The sequence below is a fragment of the Pteronotus mesoamericanus genome, unplaced genomic scaffold, assembly GCF_021234165.1.
Source record: "Pteronotus mesoamericanus isolate MK-2021 breed Mesoamerican mustached bat unplaced genomic scaffold, CSHL_Meso_final contig_27, whole genome shotgun sequence".
Classification (NCBI taxonomy): domain Eukaryota; kingdom Metazoa; phylum Chordata; class Mammalia; order Chiroptera; family Mormoopidae; genus Pteronotus; species Pteronotus mesoamericanus.
In genome coordinates, this window is record NW_026555115.1 from 27,344,168 (window position 1) to 27,367,330 (window position 23,163).

At 38.4% G+C, this 23,163-nt stretch overlaps 2 protein-coding genes across 6 annotated transcripts in view; one reads left to right on the top strand and one right to left on the bottom strand.

The window, feature by feature from the left end:
* GTF2E1 (general transcription factor IIE subunit 1) overlaps positions 1-23,163 on the bottom strand; it is a 96,848-nt gene that overhangs the window by 47,356 nt on the left and 26,329 nt on the right. Inside the window, exons 1-2 of one of the 5 annotated variants that reach the window (XM_054575246.1) lie at positions 6,692-6,796; positions 1,242-1,719 (exon numbers count right to left, since the gene is read on the bottom strand). In XM_054575246.1, the coding sequence (XP_054431221.1) occupies positions 1,242-1,689 (448 nt within the window). In that variant the 5' untranslated portion in view covers positions 1,690-1,719; positions 6,692-6,796. Of the gene's footprint in view, positions 1-1,241; positions 1,720-5,839; positions 6,045-6,300; positions 6,369-6,520; positions 6,565-6,691; positions 6,797-23,163 lie in introns of those variants that run through there. The other 4 variants (XM_054575250.1, XM_054575248.1, XM_054575245.1 and 1 more) reach the window with 4 other exon arrangements.
* RABL3 (RAB, member of RAS oncogene family like 3) overlaps positions 6,960-23,163 on the top strand; it is a 63,693-nt gene continuing 47,489 nt past the window's right edge. The window contains exons 1-2 of the mRNA XM_054575251.1: positions 6,960-7,026; positions 18,837-18,928. Of these exons, the coding sequence (XP_054431226.1) occupies positions 6,981-7,026; positions 18,837-18,928 (138 nt within the window). The 5' untranslated portion in view covers positions 6,960-6,980. The remainder of the gene's footprint in view (positions 7,027-18,836; positions 18,929-23,163) is intronic.

The window sequence follows — 23,163 nt, forward strand, 5'->3', positions numbered from 1 at the left end:
ACAGGGGGAGGTTAAGAGTAGTATAAGAAATGGAGAAGCCAAAGAAATTATATGTACTACCCATGGACATGAACTAAGGTGGGGGGTGGGGGGGGTTGTAGCAGGGAGGGGAATAAAGAGAAGAAAAAAATGGGACAACTGTAATAGCATAATCAGTAAGATACATATATTTTAAAAATTTTTAAATAAAGTTTTTAAATGTACAATACATAACATATACTAAAATTAGAAAATTAAACATGTACACAAATCTGTGAATTCCTTACAATAAAATATTTCATGTGTTGAAGTTTAAATTACATTTTGATAGTTTTTTAAAAGGCAGACCCAAGAACTAAAAAGAAACCTGTTACTCTTGAATTCAGGCATAACAAAGGGAAAATCTAACTTAACAGCATTGACTTTCTATAGATTTTTTACCTCTCAAAAAAATACCAAATTGATCCATTGAGTAATTAGCATAACTATAGTCTCTTTACCAGTTTATCAGTGACAAGACAAAATAACTAACTGTACAACCCAGCACTTTAAAGTTTTTCATGTTAATGCAAGCCATATTGTACTTTTGGAAAATGTGTCTTTTAAATTCTGGTTGATAGATAAATCCTTAAAACTAAAGTATTAAAGTGTAGCAAATTATGTATCTTGTTGACAATTTTCTTCCACTAATTAATGGCTAAGAGATTAACTATCCACTTTTTAACTTGCAAAGGATGCCCTTCTTATTTCATCTGGCTCTTACCTTTTAGGTCTCAGCTGTTACTTAAGCTCTTCCAGAGGCCTTTCCAGATTAAATGCCCTAGTTTTGTACTCCTGATAGCACTTCACACTTCTATTAACATAACATTTATATACACTGAATTGTAACTGTCTGGCAGTGACTGGGACAAGTAGGTGCTCAAATACTTGTTGAATGAAGAGGTCAAAAGTAAAGTTGTCAGAATAGCCTCAAAATGGTAGAGAAGTGAACCCTCTTCTGGGTTCATGGTAAATGAGGGATAGAGGTGGGAGCAGAAGTAGGAAAGCCATGGGTGGAAGAGTGCACGTCCTTGTGAAGTTAGAATGACAAACAGGACAGTAAGACTAAGAAAAAAACATGGTGACTTACTTTTATATATCCATTCACTTTTATAATGATATACATAACTGGTTTAAAAATTAGATGAAACAATTTAAGGAAAAGGATACATATTTTATTTTTAAAAATTACTAAAAAGATTCATAAACTAGAAAAATCTCACCTGTCATGGGATCAAAGAGCTGATTAGCTTCTAAATCTGTAAAAGTATTAGAACAGACAGGACATTTGAAGGAAGCCCGGTTGGTGGAATCTCTCTCATCAGTTTCAATCCTCCTTCTCATGTGGTCCAATTTGTACTTTACCACATTTACAAGAGTACGATAATTGATAAAGTAGTAGTTATGGCGAGTGGTTTTCCCATCTGCAGCTGTCTCTACTCTCATTCTGCATTTGATGAACTTGTCTCCCTTCAAATTATTCAAAACTGACCGAAGTTGCTTCCGATCAAACTTGAGCAGCTCCAGCATATCCTCTTCTTTCACACAAGGGTTCCGGATCAAGATGTCCAAGGCCAAAGCATGCTCAATGCCATAAAACCCCCGGATCACATACTTGGCCAACCTCTTCAATGCTGCAGGAACCTCCGTGAGGACATCTGGGTCTGCCATCTTTTAGCAGCAAACTTCACTTTAAATGTACTGAATTCAAAAAAAAAAAAAAAAAGATGATTACCTAGGCATAGTAAGGACATGGTGATCATTTTAAGTCTAGAATAATCAGCCCATTAGGGAGCTACCACTACTCTTGGAGTGCCACAAAGGTACTCGACCATTGTTTTATAAGACTTACAATGCTTAAGCATTTAACAGGGAACAATAGTCTCTTCCAGGGTACACAAAAAGATTACACCTAAAAAGCTTGACATATTTCTTAAATGGCTATTTTCATGATCTACATGTGCTTGATTAAAAAAATTAACTTATTACTTATAGCAATCATACCAAATCCACTTTATTTCAGAAAGAGAAACACAGAAAAATTAAATGAAGTCTCACTATTCTTAATGCTATAGAGCTGTGATTTTCAACCTTTTTCATCTCATGGCACACATAAACTAATTACTAAAATTTTGCAGCACACCAAACCAAAAAAAAAAAAAAAGTGTGTGTGTGCGCGCGCGCGCGCGCTTTTGCCAGTGTGGCAAAAAAAAAAGGTAAAATTTTGATTCATTCTCACCAGACAGCTCTTGTTGCATTGGTTGTTACCATTTTTTATTTGGTAATTTAAGGGGAAAGGTTTCAGTTGCCCCAACTAGTCAGGTATTGCATGTTTTAAATATTATTGCAGCACACTGCTGAATATCACTGCTGTATGTCTTTGGGAATATTGGAAACCCCCCTCCCACCCTGCAAGAAGTCTAGCAGTTAGTTAGCATATCCTTAGACTGTCTTTATTTCTTGAGTAAAATTTTTCTACCAAGATAGATTTTGGAATGTTTTGCATAGTCACGCTCTCACAATAAAATCACAAGAAACCAATAAACACGTAATAAACACGTAAGTAATCACCAACTGGAGTGTTTAGCAAAATTACTGTTTTACGAAAGAAATGAACACTCAGATACAGACAACTTTACCAACCTTGCAACGTTAAATCTGATGACCAATTAAGTAAATACCATACAGTACTTTAAAAAAAGAAGCCCAAGATATCCTTAAATACTAGATCCCTTGCAGAACAAAGCAACTGTACCCAATTCTTATGCCATGGCCCAGAAAGCTGTCTTATAGAAGCTCAAAATGGCACGGGGTAGACTTTTCATGTGATTGCTAAAAAGCATGGGCTTTGGATTTCAGATTTAGAGAGCCTGTGTTTTAGTAGCTGTGTGATCCTCAGCAAATCCCTTAAACCACCAGCCATACTTTACTCTCTGAGAAATAACAATAATATTAACTATCTCAATGAGGTTGTTGTGATGAAAAAATGAGAATGTAAGCAATGCACTTATGAAGCTCTTGTTAGTAATAGATTCCATATTGACTTAATATGTCCCAAACTAAATACGGTCAGGCTATCCACGTACACTATGTCAAATGAAATTCCCTACACCATATGGAAATTTTTAACAGACATCCCATTTAACTAATCCAATAAAGAATCATATTCAGTTATTAGCACTAGTTTCTACTGAATCTTTTATTTAAAATCAGTGGTTATCAACCCTATCAGATTTAATATCTCTTTATGAGAAACATTTTTATTCCACAGTACTGCACTAAAAAGATATTCCTAAATAACCTATCTATATACCCATCCAGGGGGAGGGTAGAAAATTAGTTGTAATAAAATACAGGGTCTGGCACAAATAACACCCCTCTTTTAATTACATAAAAATCTTTTATTACAAAATCATAAGCATGTAATTCTGTAACATAACAACATCACACTCAAGCACACCATAACATTTTAGGTGAAATGTTCAAATTGCTGTCCATCTTGTGTGAGACATTCATGTACCCTACCAACCACACTCAAAGGTGTTACATCTGCCAGACCCTGTATATATTTCATATTGTAAATACTCAGGCATGACTATACAAGAGACAACAAAGTAGCACCTAGATCCAAACCTGTGATCCTACAGCCTTCCTGTTGTCCCAAGGGTCAAGGGTGCCAAACAAGTGCCTGGTTTCAACACCAAAGTAGTATCATATCATACTGTCAGATGCATTTTGTTCTCCTTTCCAATATGATTGATACAACTTGTTTTCAATGATTGGTAAAACACAAAATTCAGCTTCAGAAACATCAAACACACCGAAGAATGGCAACAAATATCAAAATAACCTAAACAACCTACTTTTCTAATATTATTTCCTACGACTGTATTCCCCTCTCTGAACTCCCACCACATACACTCTGTATCTGGAATCAATGGTTCTCAACACTGGCTGTAAAGTAGGATCATCTAGGGAGCATTTTCAAATACCCACTTGGGACCCATTCCCAGAGATTCTATTTCAGCTGGTCTGGGAGGGTCAGATTAGGCATCGTCTTATTTTAAAAGTTCTTTAGGTGACTCCAACACACAGAAAAATTCACTGACCACTACATCAGACAAATCTGGTGACTGGCTATTACATATCCTGCTAATGCATGTCCTGCACTTGAAGGACAGTTATTTAGCCTGTTTCCATGGCCTGAAACTGAGGTGGTCTTAAAGGTTTGAGCAAGGGAGTGACATGAGGACTCTGAAATCCAATAGTTTCAGGTTTCGATTTCCAGTTCCACCATTTCTGCACTTGTGGCCCTGAAAATTCTCAGTCTGTTTCCTCATGCATAAAAGTGATCAACAGTACCTTTCTCATAAAGTTGATGTACGGGTTAAATGAGATAATTCATGTAAAATATGCTGCTTAAGTACTGGCATTCATAATACAACCCCCTATTTAGAAAAGTGACCCTTATGACAATATAAGGAATGGACTGAGAAAAGTGAAGGTGGACACACTGTAGAAGTATTAGGAGCTATAGTAATCAAACCTGAACTAAGAGAGCAAAAAATTGCAAGAGAACAGGACAAATGAAACTTACTACAGTAACAAAATGAAAAGGACCCACTAATATATTGGAAAGGGAGCAAAAAAAGTAAGAAAATTTTACATATTGATACTTATTTGGTTTTTTAAAATAAACCTTTTACTGTGGTAAATTCACATAACAAAACTTACCAATTAACCATTTCTAAGTATACAGGTCAGTGGTATTAAATATACTCATAATGTTGTGTAACTATCACCACTATCCATTTCCATAACTTTTCATCTTGTAAAACTGAAATGCTATACCCATTAAAAAAAATAAGATACAGCTATTTGTTTTGAGTGAGTGTAACTAGGAAAAGCACTACTATGAAAAATAGTATAATACCTGAAGGGGAACAGGTTTGGAAGAAATGAAGCATTCACTTTTAGTTGCTTGCCTTTGAGGCAATGCCACAGAATATTCCTGTGAAGAGGTCCAGCAGGTAGCTGAACAAGTGAAATCATGCCACCTTGTTCAAAATGTCTACCTTCTAATAGCATCCTTCCTAACCACTGTCTTCTCTTCCTCTATCACTTCTATTTCCCCACATATGCTCAATCTCCTACTCAATCTCTGGACTTCTTACATTATTTAAGTCAGAGGTCCCAAACTGGCAGCCTCTGCCACATTGTCTGACCAAAAGAATGTCTTGGAAAATTTTTTGAGTTAGTTGTCAAGATTTAAAAGTAGTGGGATTTCATATAAATTTCAACTTCCAGCTCCTCTTGAAAACTGGAAAAGTGAGACCAGGATTCCACATGGAAACAATAAGCTGAAAAGCATTTGTCACTTTTAAGGAAGGAAAGAGCTTGGCTTGCTGGCCTCTGGAAATTTTAGTGTGTGACCTCTTTCTTTTCTTTTCTTTCCCTCTCTTTCTTTTGGCCTCAGAGTCTCAATCCCTCCCAGTCTCACCTACCTCCCGATCCAGCACAGATCCGCAAAGATCTTGTTTTTACATATGTACTGTAACCCCACAAACACTGAAGAACTACTGTGTACCAGGCACAGAGCTGGAGAAACAAAGTTGAAATGAAAGAATTCTCTGCACTGCCTATCCCTGTTCAGTCTTATCTCCAGCCACACTGGCATGTTCTCAGTTCCATCAGCCTCACAGGCCTTCCCCACTTCCAGGCCTTTGCACATTCTGTTCTCTGCTCAAACTCTCTTCTCCTAATCATCTTTCACATCTCAAAGGATATTTCCTTAGAGACCGTTTCAGATTCCCCTTAATACCTTTAACAAGTTCCCATAGCTCTTTCCCAACGTTCTTCAGTGCAGTGGATAAACTTGTTACTTCCCCACATCTATCTCTGAGAACAGGGATATCGTGTTCATCTTGACTTTGCAGAATCCAGGACAGCCAGTCAAGTACTTTCATAACACTTTTAAAAGATCTCCAAAGCACGTGTTCTTCCAACATGCCCACCCTGCCAGCTTCCCCCCAATTTACTTTTTCCACTGCTGCTTCCAGAATAGAAAAACAGGCTATTAGAAACCTTCTTCTTAAACTCCAAATAGTGTTAAGCAGGTAGCAACAGTCTCAAATTCGAATTTTAAAAGATTATGCTGACTGCCGGGTATAAAATAAAAAGAGAAAGGAGAGGATGCGGGGGTCCAGTTTATTAATCCAATAGATTATTTCAGTATATTACTATTCCAGTTCTATAAGAAAGTGGATCCTAAGCATACTATACATTTAACTGTAGTTTCCTCAGTTACCATGTTTCACTCATGGTACTCTCCAAGCCTTCAAACGTAAGACTGCTCCATACCACCAAACCTCTGGTCGCAGCTGCCCTCCACGAGCCCGGTTCAGTACTGTTCAATCCTCCCCACACTGCGAGACCCCCAGTTTCCGCGGATTCGGCCAGCTGAGTCCAGGGACCACACTCGGTGGAACCAAGCCCGTCATACCAGAGGTCGCACACGGGCCGCTCCGGGGTCAATGGTTCTTTGGAGGATCAAGTCAAGAGAGTAGCTGAGGGGACAAGGGTAGCTAAGGAGAAAGGAGCGAAAAAGAGGAGAAACCCTGAATGCGACTCCGGACCAGAGAACCTAGAACAAGGAACAGGGAGCAAGGTTTACCAAAGCGAATCCTCGAACTCTCGCACTACAGCTTTCCTCAGCGCCTCAACTACCGGCTTAAACGAGCTTCACCACTCAAGCGACAAAGAAAACGCCTTATTCCTGCGACCAGCTTTGGTAACCACCACCCGCTACTTTTAATCAGGCCGGCCAATCAGCACAGTGAATCCGTCAATGAAGATAGTCACACTCTGATTGGCCAATGAAATTGAAAGCTCTCCCCTCCATACCCAGCTTTGATTGGCTTACAATCCGGAACAGGCGTTAACTCCCGGAAGGCTCTGGCAAGATGGCGTCCCTGGATCGGGTGAAGGTACTGGTGTTGGGGGACTCAGGTGAGCAGCTTAACTCAAATCTAGGGCTCAAGATACTTTTAAATTATCCGATAACTGTTACTCCCTCCCTCCGCCAACTAACAGGCTCCGGCCTGCGGCTAAAATCCTTCTCAAGTCCTAAAGACTACACTTCCCAGAGGACTTTGCTCTGTTTGACGAAGCGTCGGCCTCGAGCGGATGGGGGGCGCGAAGTCCTGACCCTTCTCCGCCTTCGCAGCTTTCCACGTTTGTCTCCTGGACGATCGTAACTTAGCGCATATTGTCAATTCCTTTGCTTTAAAAGATTTGCGGACAATGAGTGTTCTGTTGGGCGCGGTGCTAAGGAAACAGAAGTTAGGACCGTGCCTGCAAGAGAAAAGTGTGGCGGAGAGATGTAACTGACAACCGGTTTGAACCCAGAGCCCGCGTACTTAAATACTAAGCTATACTATGAAATGAAATATTGGATAGTAGTCCAGTTTTACTCTTAACTGGCCTTGATTTGTTTGTTCTTTTTGATCTTAACTGAAAACCTATTACGTACTAGGTTGTAAGAAACAGATTAAGATAAGGGCCATAATTTTGAAGTAGCTAGGACTTAATGCTGAGCCCAGTGTAATCCTAAGGTTAAAATTCTTTTGACACCTTGGACATTTGAGAACTCAAAAGTCTGCATTTCCCTCTCCCACCGCACTGCCCTTTCTCTCCCCATAAGGTCCACTCCTATGCCTATCAACTTGGAATTGCTAACCTTGCATTTCACAGATGTATTTTTCTGGAGTTGACCTTTGAATGTGTGTTGTGAGCAAAGACATTATGCCAGATGCTTGAAAGTGGACAGAATATACCCCAAAGAGCTTGAAAGCTACCCTTAAAGAACTGAATGGCATTGTTGGGAAAGGAGGAGGTCGAAAACGTTTTCACTTTGCCTGAAGATTTCTTACATTATAAAATATTTTACAGAGCACAATCTTTAAAATTCGCCTAAGAAAGTTACATTATGAAATAAAACATTTATGTCAAGTCCAGTTCTTTAGCTTGAAGTGGTGCTAAAGTTATCATTAAATCACTCAGTTTTACATATAAAGAATGTAATGGTGGTCTTAAGGGTTTTGGCAAGAGACTCACCAAGTAGGATTTAGAATAGAACTGGAATACAGAGCTAACACAGTTTCATGATACGTGAAGTGGGTATCTCTTTTATAATTCCCTTTTCTATTGCATTGAACTATTCTTTCATGTTAGATATTGTTGGAAATAGTCAATTTTCCCCTCCCCAAAAAACACCAGATGTACTACAGACCAGGCATTGTATTAGGTGCTAGGGTTTATAACTGTGGAATCAACGCATTACGTAATAGATTTGAATTGGCTGCTGTATTCAATGTGGAAAAGTGATCAGGTAGTTAGTAAGCTTTTTTTGTTATTGTTCTTCATTATAACTCAACTGTAAAACAAAAGACAGTATGTCCACCAGGAAAGTGATTGATCTTGTTACATGTTCAGTGATGTTAGGCTGCATGTGCAAAGTAAGTTATTTTTTATCATTTCCCTTTTAACAGTGATTTGCTTTCAGACAGCTTAGAATATACTTCTTACGCTTCATCTGCCTTTGTATTCAAACTTCAAAGTTTACTTTTGAATAAAGGGTTATTTCCCTTGTGAAACATGGAGGATTTCACAAATATATAAAGGGGTTTAGAGATTTGTTTTGTATCAGAGAGATATTTGATGATTTAACAAGGAATTCTGAAAGTCCACTAATATGCACATACTAACTTCTCTTTGTTCTTTCAGATATAAGGGACAAGCTTAATAAATTACCGACTATATTTGGAGTTGGTATTTATTTCATTGTATTGGGCCTTTTACCCCCACCCCCAGCAAATCAATACATTTTTTAATCTAATTTAGTTCTAATAGGGAAAACATACAATCAGAACTTCCCAAAATTCTTTTTATTTATTTATTATTTTTTAATTGTTCAAATACATTTGTCTTCATTTTCCCGCCACCATTTCCCCTGCCCCACATATCCCCACCACCCACACTCAATCCTTCCCCACTTTGGCTTTGACCATGGGTCCTTTGTACATGTTCCTTGGCTTGACCTTACCCCTTCTTTTCCCATTACCTGCCTCCCTCCTCCCCTCTGGTTACTGTTGGTTTCTTTTTTATTTCAATGCTGCTGGTTATATTTTCCTTGCTTGTTTCTTTTGTTTTTTTTTTTGTTTGTTTTGTAGATGAGGTTCCACTTATAGGTGAGATCATATGGTATTTGTCTTTCACCCCCGGCTTATTTCGCTTACCATAATGCTCTCCAGTTCCATCCATGCTGTCATGAAGGTTAGTAGCTTTCTTTCTGCTGCGTAGTATTCCATTGTGTAAGGGACCAGTTTTTTATCCACACATTTATGGATGAGCACTTAGGTTGCTTCCAGCACTTGGCTATTGTAAATTGTGCTGCTATGAACATTGGGGTGCATAGGTTCTTTTAAATGGGTGTTTCGAGATTCTTAAGGTCTAATCCCAGCAGTGGAATCACTGGGTCAAAAGGCAGTTCCATTTTTAGCTTTTTGAGGAAATTCCATACTGTTTTCCAAAGTGGCTGCACCAGTCTGCTTTCCCACCAAGAATGCACTAGGGTTCCCTTTCTCCACAACTTCACCAGCACTTATTTGTTGATTTGTATTCTCTATTCTGACCCTGTGAAGTGGTACCTCATTGTGGTTTTAATTTACATTTCTCTGATAGCTAGTGATGCTGAGCATCCTTTAATATGTCTCTGGGCCCTCTGCATGTCCTCCTTGGAGAAATGTCTGTTCAGGTTCTTTACCCATTTTTTAATTGATTGTTTGTCTTCCTGGAGTGGAGTCGTGTGAGTTCTTTATAGATTTTGGAGATCAAACCCTTGTCTGAGGCATCATTGGCAAAAAATGTTTTCCCCTATGATTGGTTCCCTTTTCATTTTGCTAATGTTTTCTGTAGCCATGCAGAAGTCCCTAATATTTTGATGAAGTCCCATTTTTTTATTTTTTGCTTTATGTCCCTTGCTCTAGGGGACATATCAGTGAAAATATTGCTGTGTGGAATATCTGAGTTTCCTGCCTGTGTTCTCCTGTAGGATTTTTATGGTGTTGTGACTTATGTTTATTTAAGTCTTTTATCCATCTTGAGTTTATTTTGGTTTATGGGGTAAGTTGGTGGTCGAATTTCAATTTTTTGCATGTATCTGTGCAGATCTCCCGACACAATTTGTTGAAGAGGCTATTTTTATTCCATTTTAGGCTTCTGAGCCCTTTGGTGAATATTAATTGACCATAGAGACATGGGTTTATTTCTGGGCTATTCTGTTCCATTGATCTATGTTTCTGTTCTTATGCCAGCCCCAGACTGTTTTGATTACAGTGGCCTTCTAATATCATTGATGTTAGATATTATGATCCATCCTATTTTGTTCTTCTTTTTCAAAATTGCTGCAGCTATTTGGAATTGTTTATGGTTCTATATAAATTTTTGAAATGTTCTATATCCGTGAAATATGTCATTGGTATTTTAATAGGAATTACGTTGAATCTATAAATTGCTTTGGGTAGTATGGACATTTTGATGATGTTAATTCTTCCAATTCATGAACATGGTATATGCTTCCATTTATGTGTCTTTCTTATTTCTTTCTTCAGTGTTGTGTAGTTTGCTGAGTACAAATCTTTTACCTCCTTGGTTAACTTTATGCCCAGGTACTTTATTTTTCATGTTGCTATAGCAAATGGGATTTTTTTCCTGATTTCTGATTCCGATATTTCATTGTTGTTGTACAAAAATGCCTTCAGTTTCTGAATATTGACTTTGTATCCTGCTGTTTAGCCAAATTCAGTTATTAGGTCATATAGTTTTTTGGTGGAGTGTATGGGGTTTTCTATGTACACTATCATGTTGTGTGCAAACAGTGACAGTTTTATTTTCTCCTTTCCAACTTGGATGCCTTTTATTTCTTTTTCTTGTCTGGTCATGGTGCCTAGGACTTCCAAAACTATGTAGAAGTGGTGAAAGCTGACATCCTTGTCTTGTTCCCCATCTTAGTGGGAAAGCATTTAGCTTTTGCCCATTGAGTATGAGGTTGGCTGTAGGTTTTTCATATATGGCCTTTATTATGTTGAGGTATGTCCCCTTTACTCCCACTTTACTGACGGTTGTTATCATAAATGGATGCTATACCTTATCAAATGTTTTCTCCACATCTGTTAATATGATCATGTGATTTTTGTCTTTCCTTTTGTTTACATGTTGTATTATGTTTATTGACTTGCGAATATTGAACCATTCCTGCATCCCTGGGATGAATCCCGCTTGATCATCGTGGATGATCTTTTTAATGTATTGCTGGATACGGTTTGCCAATATTTTGTTAAGAATTTTAGCATCTATGTTCATCAGTGATATTGGCCTGTAGTTTTCTTTGTTGGTTGTGTCTTTATATGGTTTTGGGATTAGGATGATGCTGGCCTCATAAAAAAAGAGTTTGGGGAGTCTTCCCTCTTCTGACATTTTTTGGAATAGTCCAAGGACAGGGGTTGTCCCTTCCTTAAATGTTTTGTAAAGTTCCTCTGTGAAACCATCTGGTCCAGGGTTTTTGTGTGCCAGGAGATTTTTTGATAACTGCTTCAATTTCACCAGCTGTTATCGGTCTGTTTAGGCTTTCTGCTTCTTCTTCATTCAATGTTGGAAGTTTATATATTTTCTAGAAATTTGTCCATTTCATCGAGGTTTTCAAATTTCTTGGCATATGATTGTTTATAGTAATTTCTTACAATCCTTTGTATTGCTGTGGTATCCGTTGTAATTTCGCCTCTTTCATTTCTGATATATTTTATTTGGACCCTCTCCCTATTTTTCTTGATGAGTCTGCTTAAAGGCCTGTTGATTTTGTTTATCTTTCAAGAACCAGCTCTTGGATTTGTTGATCCTCTGAATTGTTCTTTTAGTCTCTATGGCATTCAATTCTGCTCTGATCTTGATTATTTCCTTCCTTCTACTCCCACTGGGCTTTCTTTGTTTGTTGTTTCTCCAGTTTTTGAAGCTGTAAGGTTAGGTTGTTTATTTGAAATGTCTTTTTAAGGTAGGCCTGTATTGCTATGAACTTTCCTCTCAGGACTGCCTTTACTGTGTCCCACTGTTGTGTGTTCATTTTCATTTGCTTCCAGAAATTTTTTGATTTCTTCTTTCATCTCACTATTGACCCTTTCATTGTTTAATAGTATGCTATTCCATCTCCATGAGTTTAAACGTTTTTGAGTGTTTTCCTTGAGGTTGGTTTCTAGTTTCAAGCCCTTGTGGTCTGATAAAATGCTTCTTAGGATTTCCATGTTCTTGGATTTGTTGAGGCTTGTTTTGCATCCTTTCATGTGGTCTATTTTTGAAAATGTTCCATGTGCATTTGAAAAGCATGTGTATTTTGCTCCTTTGGGAAGAAAGGTTCTATATATGTCAGTTAAGTCCATTTGATCTAATGCATCATTCAGTTCCACAATATCCCTGTTGATATTTTGTTTGGAAGATCTATCCATTGTTGACAGTGGGGTGTTAAAATCCCCTACTATCAGTGTGATGCTGTCCATCTCTTTCTTGAAGTCCTCCAAGATTTTTCTTAAATATTTGGATGCTCCTATGTTGGGTGCATATAAGTTTACAATGTTTATGACTTCTTGATGCATTCTTCTTTTGAGTATTATGAAGTGTCCTTCTGGCTCTCTTTTTATTACCTTCGTTTTGGAATCTATTTTGTCTGATACAAGTATTGCTACCCCGGCATTTGTTTCCTGTCCATTTGCTTGGAATATCTTTTTCCATCCCTTTACATCCCTTTGCTTGGAATATCTTTTTCCATCCCTTTACTTTCAGTCTGTGTTGGTCCTTTGTTCTGAGGTGGGTCTTTTGTAGGCAGCATATGGTGCATCATGTTTTCTTACCCATTCGGCTACCCTATGTCTTTTGATTGGAGCATTTAATCAGTTACATGTAAAGTTATTATTAATAGGTACTTATTCATTTTTCCCTTTGTACTTATGTTTCTCTCTCTCTCACTCTTTTTAAAGCAGTCCCTTTATCATATCTTCCAGTGCTTGTTTGGTTGAGGTGTATTCTTTTAACGATTTTTTGTCTGAGAACTGCTTATTTCACCCTCCATTTTAATGGAGATCCTTGCTGGGTAGAGTCGTCTTGGTTGCTGGCCTTTGCTTTTCATGACTTGGAATAATTCTTGCCATTCCCTTCTGGCTTGTAGTGTTTTTGTTGAGAATTCAGCTGCTAGCCATATTGGACCTCCCTTATATGTTACTCCCTGTTTCTCCCTTGCTGCCTTTAGGATATTCTGTTTTTCTTTGATATTTGCCATCCTCATGATGATGTGTCTTAGATTGGGGCTTTTGGGGTTCTTCTTAAATGGGACCATCTGTGCTCCTGGACTTCTGTGACTTTTTCTCCTCTCAAATTAGGGAAGTTTTCCATCATTACTTTTTTAAACAGGTTCTCTATCCCTTGCTCCTCTTCTCCTTCTGGTATCCCTATTATATGGATATTATTACATTTCAGCTTGTCCTGAATTTCCCTCAATGCCTCTTCATTCTTTTTGAGTCTTTTTTCATTTTCTTGCTGTTTCTGAGAGCTTTTTCCTACCTTGTCCTCCAGCTCGCTGATTTGATCCTCTGCTTCATCTAGCCTCCTTTTGATTCCTTCAACTGTATTCTTCAATTCAGAAATTTTATTATCTATTTCCTCTTGCCTCTTACTGATAGTTTTTATGTCCTTTTTCATGCTGATATAGTTTGCAGTAAGTTCCTCTTAGTTTCCCTATAGTTTATAATTCTCTCTGAGCTCACTGAGCTTATTGAGCTTCCTTAGGACCATTGTTTTGAACTCAATATAGTTGAACTCTGATAGTTGACTTGCCTCTATTTCATTTACTTCTCTTTGTGAGGATTTCCCCTTTCCCTTTGATTGCGGGATGTTTCTTTGTCTTCCCATTTTTGTGAGACTCTTCTTTTTTGCTTCTGCTTCTTTGATTGATCTGTCTTGCCTTCCTGACCTTGTGGTGTAAACATCCATGTGAGCAAACCTGTGAGATTCAGTGGTGCAGTCTTCTTGATCTGTTGAACTTGATGCTCTTTGGATGCCTTTTATGCCATTTATGTTTACTTCCTGGAAGTAATTGGAATTTGATGTTTGGTCATTCTTTTGTGAGTCCAGCCCTCCAGCTGGTTGGCCTAGGGTCACTGTGCCCTCCTCAATCGTGTGTTTTTGTGCAGGTGCTGCCAGAACAAAACCACAAGGCTCAGGAAACAAACCCACTTCTGCAAATATTACTCCCCCTTGCTATCCCTCTATCAATCATAAACAAACCAGTATTAATAAGGTTGTAAAGAGATTAAGACTATTAAAAGAAAGGGGAGAATAGACTATTAGTATAAAATCTAATAACTTAATATGCACAAACTTGATGGATGCAAAATGAACGTAAAAAGCTATGTAGTCAAGAAAATACTGCAAATCACAGAGAAGACCACAGTGGATTTCGTCTCAGTAGCCTGTAGTATTTATAACTGCTTTTTCTTTCTGGATCTGCCTCTGATAATGTCAGATGTTGACCCCATCTGAATGTAGGCAGTCTGTTGGAGACTTCTAGGAATCTACTGACTGTGGCTGCCCCCTTCAGTTGTTAATCTAGTCACGTTGCACTTAGCAGTAAGGCTTAGGCACCACTGGGCAGGGAAGAATCCCTCCTGGAATTAGGCCACTGTTTCCCCTGTTGAATCCTCAGAGGGGAGTGGTCTGCCTGAACAAGATGGCTGCTGCTGTATGGAGGATGACTCAGCACTGGGATCCTGCTGGCTACTCTCTCAGCTCTCTCCCCAAAGCCTCCATCTCCAGTCCCTCCTCAAGTGTCTATAGCTCACTCTGCGACCCCTTTAGCCAGGGATCTACTATCTGTAGCTGCCACTCCGCACTCAGCGCTCAGGCTTAAGCACCGCAGGGTCACAGTAGAGTCCCTCCTGGGGGTGGGGCTATTGTTTCCTCTCACGCTGCTGCTGCTTAGGGGTTTGGTCTGCCTGAGCAAGCTAGCTGCAGCCATATGGGGGATGAATCAGCATCATTGGGATCCTGACAGCCATTCCCTCAGTTCTCTCCCTAAAGCCTCCTTCCCCAGTCTCTCCTCAGGTGTCTCTAGCCCACTCTGCCCCGGCCTTTGCCGGAGCCCAGGGTTAGTGGCTGCAAATAAAAATTTATGTGTTGCCCCTTTAAATGTCTGTTTGCATCTCCAGCCACTCATCTTGGCAGAGAAAAATCCTGCCACTTTTCACAGCTGCCTGTTATCTGTACTTTTTGGGCTCTGGTGCTATAGGCTGGGGATCTCGGCTCATGGTTTAGACCCCACTCTTCTCAGGGAGATCCAACTTGCCATTTAAATATCCCCCTGGTGGAGCACCCAGCTTGCCTGTGGGCGCCCAGCTTGCCTTCTAGAGCCCAGCTTGCCTTCTAGAGTCCTTGCCAGTCACTTTGTGCTACAGTCGATTCTTCTGTCCATCTGGGATTATAAGGCTCCTCTCTCACTATTGATCAGTTGTTTGTTCCAGGTGATTTCTCCACAATTTAGTTGTAATTCCAGATTGGTCCTGGGAGGAGGTCAGTGTGACTTTCATTCACTCCTGCACCATCTTGTTCGCCCCCCCCGCCCCAAGAAATTCTTAAAGAAATGAATAATTAGTCATTGTTTCTGGTATGTCAGTTTTTCGTACTGTTCAGAATTCACTCGGTGTTAGCTCTTTTCTTTTTTAAGACTTTATTTATTTATTTTTAGAGAGCAGGGAAGGGAGAGAGAAAGGAAGGGAAAGAAACCTCTATGTATGGTTGCCTCTCATATGCTCCCCACTGGGGACCTGGCATGCAACCCAGGCATGTGCCTTTATTGGGAATCAAACTGGTGACCCTTTAATTCACAGGCCGGGACTCAGTCCACTGAGCCACACCAGCACAGGACAATGTATTAGCTAACTCTTATCACCCTAAGTTAATTCAGGGAGAGCTATATGTGTTACTGCATAAAAATGCTTACTCTGATACAGTTAAGCTTAACTAGAAGCTCAAGCCTTGCATCAAACTGATAACTAATGTCTAGATATATGCTTCTAACATAAACAAACTTATATGCTAACACAAAAATCAAAACTATGCCCCAGAAATCACAGATGCAATGCAGTCAATACAAAGACAAAAACTAAGTTTAAGTGACAAAAATCTTAAATTTTTGTATGCAAAAGAATAAAAGGAAAACCTGGGAAAATGTTTGATTCAATTACATGAGACGTCTAATCTATAAAGAGGTCATGAAAATTAATAACACTAAGCAACTACTTAACATTGCTGAGGTGCAACAAGAATTGCATGCTTATGCGTATGGCTGGTAACACAGTCAGCAGATGAAAGTTACCAATGTATATTAAAATCTTTAAATGTTTATTTCCTTTTACATATGAATTTCACTTCTGGGAAGGTATACTAAGGAAATAATTTTAACTTTAAGCAAAAGTTTAAATAGAAAATGTTAACATAATGAAAACTTTAAAACATCCTAAATATCTAATAATGAGTGAATGGTTAAGTAAATTGTTATGTCAGTGTTCTGAATTACAATGGAGACATTAAACATATTTAGAAAGATTCTGTAATAATGCAAAATTTTAGTCACTAAATAAATACTAATCAAGGACCTGTTCTGAGTACTGGATATGGGGCAGGGTGGAGATAAGTAAAACCCAATCTGAATCCTCAAAGAAATTAAAATTAAATGGAGTAAATAAAACCTATGAACAAATATAATAATGTTATAAGTATTGTGTAAAAAATTTACAGGATACAGTTGGGGGCCCAGAGGGTGGTAGATTATGCACTTAGTTCTATCTGTGTGGAGTCAGAAAAGACTATAACTAGAATGATGCTGAGTGTTGACAGATTAATTCATCAGGCAGGGGGTGGAGGAGAATGGGTAGTATATTCCAGACAGAACCAGATCTGTAAACAAAGGCTTATGATTTACTGGTTTTAAGTATACCATGTATATGTTCACAATAACAATATGCTTATAGTAAAACTGCTTATGGAATTAAACCTACATGTTAACAGTAGTGCTCTTCAGGTGATTTTTTTTTCCTTTTTTAAAAATACTTTCTGATTATCAGTAAATATAACTTTATGTAATAAAAAATAAACACGAATGATAGGTTCATACATAAAAATGCACACAAAGAAATGGTCTATATATTTTTTTAATCCTCACCTAAGGATATGTTTATTGATTTTGGAGAGAGAGGAAGGAAGGGAAAGAGAGAGAGAGAAACATTGAAGTGACAGAACTATTGATTGGTTGCCCCCCATTTGCCCCCGAATTGGTGGATTGAACCTGCAACCTAGGTATATGCCCTGGTGCTCCAATCAAGTGTGCCACTTGGCCAGGGTATCTAAATTTTTGATATAACTCATGGTGCATAAAGATTCACCAACCATGCTTGACATAGTGGTATCAAAATGTTAATTGAATGAATGACTCCATCAATGCACAGGGAGAACTCATTTTCTTTCTCCTTCATACAGATTCCTCTGAACCCAGGAAAACTAAAGGAAAATAAAGTGCTGCCTTAAAGTTAAGTGTTGTGATGTAGAAGAGGGAGTAGAGTTGTTCTTTTTTCCCAGAGGGTAAAGCTGGGCCAAGTGGTTAGCTGCCTTTTAAAAATTATTGTATAAGAGAATTGGCATGTCCAAATGAGGAATTGTGAAACGGTGAGTCCCTGTCACTGACAGTGTTCAAGCACAATCTGGAAGACCATCTAACAGGGTGCTATGGAAGGGACCTCTCCATTGGTGATCAAGATAGAGGATTACCTTGAAGATCTGTTAGTATTCTACAATTCTAAAATACACTGAATATGCCCTGACTGGTGTGGCTCAGTTGGTTGAGCATTGTCCAGCAAAGTGAAAAGTCATCAGTTGGATTCCCGGTCAGGGCATGTGCCTGCGTTGCGCCCAGTCCCCTGTAGGGTCATGTGGGAGAGGCAACCTACTGATGTTTCTCTCATACATCGATGTTTGTTTCCCTCTCTTTCTCCCTCCCCTTCTCTCTAAAAATAAATAAATAAAATCTTTAGAAAAAGAAAAAATAAAGAGGTTGAATTGATGACATTACTCAGAAGGAAAAGATTAGTTCATATGAAATTGCCCTAGAACAGCAGTTCTCAGAGTGATTCCCCTGGACCAGTAGCATCAGCATCACCAGAGAGTTTGTTAAGAGTGCAAAATTTGCCCTAGTTGGTGTGGCTCAGTGGACTAAGCGCCGGCCTGCAAACCGAAGGGTTGCTGGTTCAATTTCCAGTGTAGGGCACATGCCTGGGTTACAGGCCAGGTCCCCAGCAAGGCCCGCATGAGAGGCGACCACATGTTGATGTTTATCTCCGTCTCTTTCTCCCTTCCCCTCTCTAAAAAAATAAGTAAAATCTTAAAAAAAAAAGTGCAAAATTTTGAACTCCACGACAGAGCTGCTGAATAGCAAACGGGGGGCAGGACCCAGCATTCTGTGCTTTAACAAGCCCTCATTAAGTGAATTTTAGAGAACACTTTCCTTGACCATCTATTTACTGATAAAGCTTATTAAATGGTATGGTGTGAACACCCTTGAAACAACCATACTTTACATAGCACTATTACTATATATTCTCAATAATACTTTTGCCATACTAGATTTCACCATGTCTCTTTTATGACTAGAGTTCTTATATCTTTTACAGGTGTTGGGAAGTCTTCACTAGTTCATCTTCTATGCCAAAATCAAGTGCTGGGAAACCCATCATGGACTGTGGGCTGCTCAGTAGATGTCAGAGTATGTTTCCTATATTTTAGCTTTTTAGTAGTCATATTTAAAAATAACTTGTTCAAACTACAGGGTTCAGCACAAATAACAGCCTTTTTTATTACAAACTATTTTACTACAAAATCAGAAGAACGTAATTCTGTAACAACAATACCACACTCAAGCACATCATACAACAGTTTAGGTGAAATGTTCCAATTAAACCTACAGATTATTACACCCATATTATTACCCTACCAACCACACTCAAGCAGGCGTTACTTCTGCCAGACCCTGTATGTAATCATAGTACTATGGTCAAAATTAAGTGATGATAATACCTGGGCTTTATTAAACACCTACTCTGTGCTAGATATTATGCCAAATGCTTTACATGTCTTTGCTTATTTAATCTTTTAAAATTGCCTAGACATAGACATAGTAGACATAGAAGAAGTAAAGTAATGTGACCAAATTGACTCAGTGCTTAAACAGGCAGAGTCAAGATTTGATCCCCATTAGTCTGATTCCAGAGACTTCAGTTTTCATTACTATGCTTTATATGTAAAGTTCACTTTATATCTCCATAAATAAATCTGCCTAAGCCTCTGCCACTGAGAAATCCAACTTTTGGCTAGAAAGAGTATACAGGCAAAAGCTTCTGGAGCCTTATGTCTAGGTCATCTGTTCTACCTCACATTTAGGAAACAGGTACACTTTCCACTGAATTAAGTGTCTTCCCAGATATTGTTGGTGTTTGGTAATTCCATCTACTCTGGTCCAAGTGTCTCTTCTTCTGGCATACATCTCTCCATTGAGTTAAGAAAGAAATAAGGAAGGGATGGTAATTAGCTGGATTGAGTTATTTTTCTTTACTTCCACAGGCCATGACTTATTTTGCTGCTGATTAGAAATCTTTCGCCAGAAATGTTTGATGTTATGTAGTTTCGCTAACCTATGTCTAGGTGTGAATTGGTTATTAGTCATTCTATTAAAAAGTTGTGCTTCTCATGGTTCTCTTCATTTTCCAAAAATTTTAGCCATAGTCTATTTTCCTTCATTCCCTCAACTCTCTCTTTTTGAACTTAGATTTTTGTCTTCTATATCTTTTCATTGAACTTTCATATTTTCTGTTCTTTATTTCTCCTCAGTTCATTCTGGATAATGTACTCCTATCTATTTTCCAGTAAACTAAGAGTCTCTTCAATTATGTCTAATTTGCTTTTAATGTATCCACTTGAGTATTCATTTTAGTGACTATAGTTTTCAGATGTTTTGATTCTTTTGCAAATGTCAGAATTTTCCAAAATCTCCTAATCTTTTATTATGGTTTTACTTTTTAATTTTAATCCTTCTAAACATATTATTTTATGGTTGTTCTTGGAATGTTCTTTTTTTTCTGGGTTGATGACAGATATCCTACTTGTATATGCTGACTGGACTTCATGAAAATGTATCTTTTTGTATGGTTTGTAATTTTTTGAAGATGATCACATCTTCAGTGAAGTTTTTCTTTCCCTCTTCCCTGTGGAAGTCCTGTATGCTGTGTTGTCAAAGTACAGGCAGTGCCTTTTAATTTCTGTTGCTGCCAGAGCCCTAGGGATTTCAGTGGTCCTTGTATTTTCTCGTGTAGGAGTTTTCATGCTATCTAGATCGTGTAAATTTCCCTAATGTTTAATTATAACCTGAGCCTCTGGTTCCATTTCTTGGGTCCTCTTTATCTGCTCTCTGCCACCCCTCCTTGAGGTCCCTCCCTGATAGGAAGTTTGCTGTTTTCCTGAGCCATTGTATCGTGTTTTTCCTACTCTCTTTCATGACTGGGCAGCTCATCCAGGGTACAGATTTCATGAAGAGAACTACAGTCTGGTCTTTGTTACTCACCCACATATACTCTTGCCTTAAAAGCTGGAAAACAAATCTCCCTTCCTAGATGGGCACTAAAGCTCCAGGGACCAGACCCTGAAGCTATATTTGAATCTAGGTCAGTTCCCACCTCTCACTCTGATTTTAAGTTCTTGTTTCATTTCTAGCATCTAGGGATTTTCCTTTCTTTTGAGCTTGTCCTCTTTATTTTTTAATATTTTATCATTTCTGTGCATGTAAAGTCAGAGCAAACTTGTCTGCCATTTCAGCTGACCATGTTCCCAAACTCTTAGATAAGGGAGAAAAGCAAATTCTAGATAATGAGTTCAATGGCAACTTTATTTAATTTTGGGAGACCCAATAGCAAGTTCCAGACAAAATTTCCCTTTGCACTTCTCTAGCTCCCCTCATGTGAGATTACGTATTGAGACTTGAACACCAACTTACACCACACACCAAAATAAACTCAAGATGGATAAAAGACTTAAATATAAATTGTGACACCATAAAAGTCCTAGAGGAGAACATCAGCAGGAAAATTTCAGATATCCCATGCAGCAATACTTTCACCAATACGTCCCCTAGGGCAAGCATTATAAAGGAAAGAATAAACAAATGGGACTACATCAAATTAAAAAGCTTCTGCACAATTAAAACAAAAGAATCAACAAAATGAAAAGGGAACCAACCATATGGGAAAACATATTTGCCAACGATACCTTGGACAAGTTTTTGATCTCCGTAATATATAAAGAACTCATATGACTCAATGCCAGGAAGACAAACTGTCTAATTAAAAAATGGACAAAGGACCTGAACAGACATTTCTCCAGGGAGGACATACAGAGGGGACCCAGAGACATATGAAAGGATGCTCATTAACACTAGCCATCAGAGAAATGCAAATTAAAACCACAATGAGATACCACTTCACACTGGTCAGAAAGGCCATCGGAAACAACAGAAAACAAGTGCTGGCAATGTTGTGAGAAAGGGAACCCTAATGCGCTGTTGTCGGGAATGCAGACTGGTGCAGCCACTGTGGAAAACAGTATGGAATTTCCTCAAAAAGCTAAAAATGGAACTGCCTTTTGACCCAGCGATTCCACTGCTGGGATTATACCCTAAGAATCTCAAAACACCAATTCAAAAGTACCTATGCACCCCAGTGTTCATAGCAGCACAATTTACAATAGCCAAGTGCTAGAAAGAGCCAAAGTACCCATCAGTAAATGAGTGAATCAAAAAACTGTGGTACGTTTACACAGTGGAATACCGCGCAGCAGGAAAAAAGAAGGAACTCCTACCCTTTGCAACAACTTGGATGGAACTGGATAGCATTATGCAAAGTGACATAAGCCCAGCAGTGAAAGACAAATACCATACGATCTCACCTATAAGTGAAACCTAATCAACAAAACAAACGAGTAAAATAGAACCAGAGACATGGTAATAAATAACAAACTGACAGTGACCAGAGGGGAAAGGGTCAGGGGAATAATAAGGGGAAGGGCAAATCAAGGAACGTGTATAAAGGAACCCATGGTTATGGACAACAGGGTGCAGATTGACTGTGGTGGGGGCAGGGCAGGGGAGAGCAACGAGGCAATCATTGGGACAACTGTAACTGAACGACAATAAAAAAGTGACAAAGAAGTAAAAATAAAAATCTATTGAAAAAATAAACCTTAGATATAAACTTCCATTTTCTGGGTCAGTCCTCATATTACTTTTTGCTTCTTAAAAATGTGACTTTAGACTACTCAAGTTTACTTTCTGAGCCATAGTATATTATATGCAAAGTAAAAGTAAATAATACCTTCTTTATCTGGCTTATAGGTTTGTAGAGAGAATCAGAGAAGCTTAGAAGTGAAATGAAAGTGCTTTACAATTTAAAATTGAAGTTCAGTTCAGTCTTCTGTGCCCCTCCCTCCCTGCCCCTTTACCCTTGTCCTGCCCCTTTTATTACCACCCAGAACTCAGTCTGCTCACATAATTTACTTCCTGGGTTTTCCTCACTTATTGAATTGGCTAAATCTTTGGTATAGTCTTGAGTAGAAGTGGTGACAGTGGGCATCCTTGTCTCATTCCCCATCTCAGGAAATACTCGATGTATTCTTAAGTCTGGTGTTTGCTCTAGGATTTTTTGTGCATATGCTTTATCAGAACACAGAAGTTCCCTCTGTTTCCGTTTTGACGAGAATTTGTATCATGAACTGGTGTTATATTTTATCAGTTGCTTTTCCATGATAATATTTCAGCTTTAATTTGTTAATATGATAAATTATGTTGCTTGATTTTTAAATATTAAACCAACTTTGCAATCTTGGAATAAATCCAACTTGGTCTTCTGTGTCTTTTCATATATCACTAGATTCAGTTTGCTAATATTTTTTCAAATA